This window comes from Pseudonaja textilis, chromosome 1 (assembly GCF_049901715.1).
Source record: "Pseudonaja textilis isolate UNSWEBS1 chromosome 1, rPseTex1.2, whole genome shotgun sequence".
Taxonomy (NCBI): Eukaryota; Metazoa; Chordata; class Lepidosauria; order Squamata; family Elapidae; genus Pseudonaja; species Pseudonaja textilis.
The window spans coordinates 265,087,693-265,090,222 of NC_141990.1; the positions used below are offsets into that span (position 1 = coordinate 265,087,693).

The 2,530-nt window shown below is 42.6% G+C and overlaps 1 protein-coding gene across 1 annotated transcript; it reads left to right on the plus strand.

Annotated features, from left to right (window-relative positions):
• Positions 1–996: 996 nt before the first annotated feature.
• Positions 997–1,347, plus strand: LOC148128183 (large ribosomal subunit protein eL29-like). Its single transcript, XM_087923073.1, has one exon. The coding sequence runs from the start codon at positions 1,006–1,008 to the stop codon at positions 1,216–1,218; it is 213 nt and encodes a 70-aa protein (XP_087779199.1). The 5' UTR covers positions 997–1,005; the 3' UTR covers positions 1,219–1,347.
• The last annotated feature ends 1,183 nt before the right edge of the window (positions 1,348–2,530 follow it).

A 2,530-nucleotide genomic window follows, 5' to 3' on the forward strand; every position in this document is an offset into this window, starting at 1 on the left:
TGCTCTGGTGTGGCCTCCCTCCTTTTCCGAACTTAACATAAGGTATGTTTGTATATGAATGCACACACGCATATGCAGTACATGTTCATCATCTGAGTCACTCACACAGTGAATGAAAATCACTTACAAAGCACAAGACAAGGTAAAACAAAGAAGTAAGTTTAAAAAGTAGAAGAAAGTCATTCCATGTGTATGCTTAAAATGTTAGAAATGAGTGGAGAAAATTAACTCCTTTCCCCAAGTATTCTGATAGGCAGGTTTGTGAGGATGATGAAAGACAGGTTAGGGCAGTGGTGGCTAAGCTTTTTGGCTCCTTTGCCAAAAATTTGCACATGCTTGCACAGTCACGTTCACATGCCAGCATCCAGAAGGCAATGTGTGCTCTGCCATGCCCCCTACACATGCGCGCGCAACCCCCACCCAACCCTGCCACCCCTTTACCTGCATTGTGCCTCACAGCTGATTGTCGGCAGGTTTGAGGCCTTTTTCGGCCTCCCAGAGGCTTGAGGAAGGCTTCTGCAGGCTTCTGCAGGCTTTTGCAGGCTGAAAACTAGGCCCGTCTCATCACTTCTGGTATTTTCAGAAAAACAGGAAGTGACAAAATGGGCCTAGTTTTCGGCCTGCAAAGCCTGCAGAAGCCTTTCTCAAGCCTCTGGGAGGCCGAAAAAGGTCTCAAATCTGCTGAAAATCAGCTGTGAGTCATGCGCATGTGCAGTGAGGTAAGTTTGTCTGCAGCTTGCATGCCGACACAAATGGCTCTGCATGCCACCTGTGGCATGCGTGCCATAGGTTCACCATAACAGGGTTAGGGCATTCCTGTTAGCCTTGGCCTTTCAAACCACTCATCCAACTTATGGGAAGAGTCTGACTCTTGTGGTTCTATGAAGAAAAAAAGTGTGGGTAAGTCCATCAAACCTCCAAATTGCGCTTGAATCTTTCTGAATGATCCCAAGTCCCCCGATTCATTCAAAGCTAGAACATTAGTTGTGACTTGAACTTTGGCAGATGCGTTTAGCCATAGCCAGGTCCAAGAATCATACTACACGCAATCAGTCTCAGAAATGGCACAGAAATGGCATTAAGAAACCCAAGTCACATAAATACGAATCTCTGAAGGGAGTGGGTTCCAAATTCCTGAGGAATATGCGCTTTGCGAAGAAGCACAAGAAAAGACTGGGGGAAAAAAAGGTAACTAATAATGCTAAAAATGCTAAATAACCAGCCTGATTTTCTATAGTGAAGGGAACTACCTTGATTAGTAATTGGGTGACAATTTTTCCATGTACCATCTTTCACACAAAAGTATTTTATATTAATAAAAATGAATGTAATATGTAAAAATAAAAAGTGAGAATATTTGAAATTCATTCAAATTTCATTATCCCCATGAAGTTATACACAAATAAAGTTGTTACCATACCATACCATACCAAAGATTTCCATAGGAAATCTTTCAACTGAAAAAAAGAGATGCGAATTTTCCATAGAATCATTTCTTTAACATTTCCCTTAACTAGTATATATTATATACAGTTAAATATCTCCTAACTAATATCTAGTTAAGATGTCTACATAGGATAATAGCTTTTGGTGTGGAAGAAAAATCGTTAGGTGGGCTGTCTTTAAAGTCTCCTAATTTCTGGGGAACCTTAAAAAGTAGAATGCATTTTTAGTAGCTGCCCAGAATAATTGGCATCTAAGACCGTGATGGCAAACCTATGCTACGCATGCTGGAAGTGGCACGCAAAGCCATCTCTCTGGGCATGCAAGCTGTCACCCATTGTTCTTCTGGGTTCCAGCATGCGGGCTAGATAGTCTTCATGCACGCGGGAGCACTGGAAACTGGAGGAGCAGTCACCCAGTGCGCATGTGCATGCACATGCTGGGAAGATAATCTTCCAGTTTCTGGTGTGTGCATGTGCTCTGGCCACCTGGTCTTTTGGTTTCTGGCGTGCATGAACATGCAAAGACCAGTTGGCTAGTGTGCATCTGTGTGCTGGAAACCAGAAGATTATCTTCCCAGCATGCGCATGTGCTCCTGTTTCAGCACTCAGTGCCAGAAAAGTTCACTAACACTGATCTAAGATATTGGTGCTAGCCCTTATTGTTTTTGTTTATGACACACATTGTTTTAAACTTACCAAAACTGTATACAAGTCATTTAGTTTTAACCTTAATTTCTATTCAAGAAGGCATCCACCAGTTTTTTTTCCCCCAATTTTCTGACACTTCTCCAGCTTGCATATCCTGGGGGATAGAAGAAAACTTTTAAAGAGCTGGAACAAAATGCTTCTTCAGAGCTCAGTGTTTGACTCAACAACTTGCTGATTTAATGATCTGTCACAAATTGTTGTGCTGTTTTCATGTGCAGGCTTCAGGGAAGGGAGAAAACGCCCATGTAATTGGCAGGCAAAGTGCAGGCATGATGTGGGTGTTTAGGGGTGAGACTTGTAGAAGTGCTGGGTGGGAAAAATCACACTGTGGAAGGAGTAGAGCATTTAGGACCAATATGGTTGCTGCAAAGCTTGTA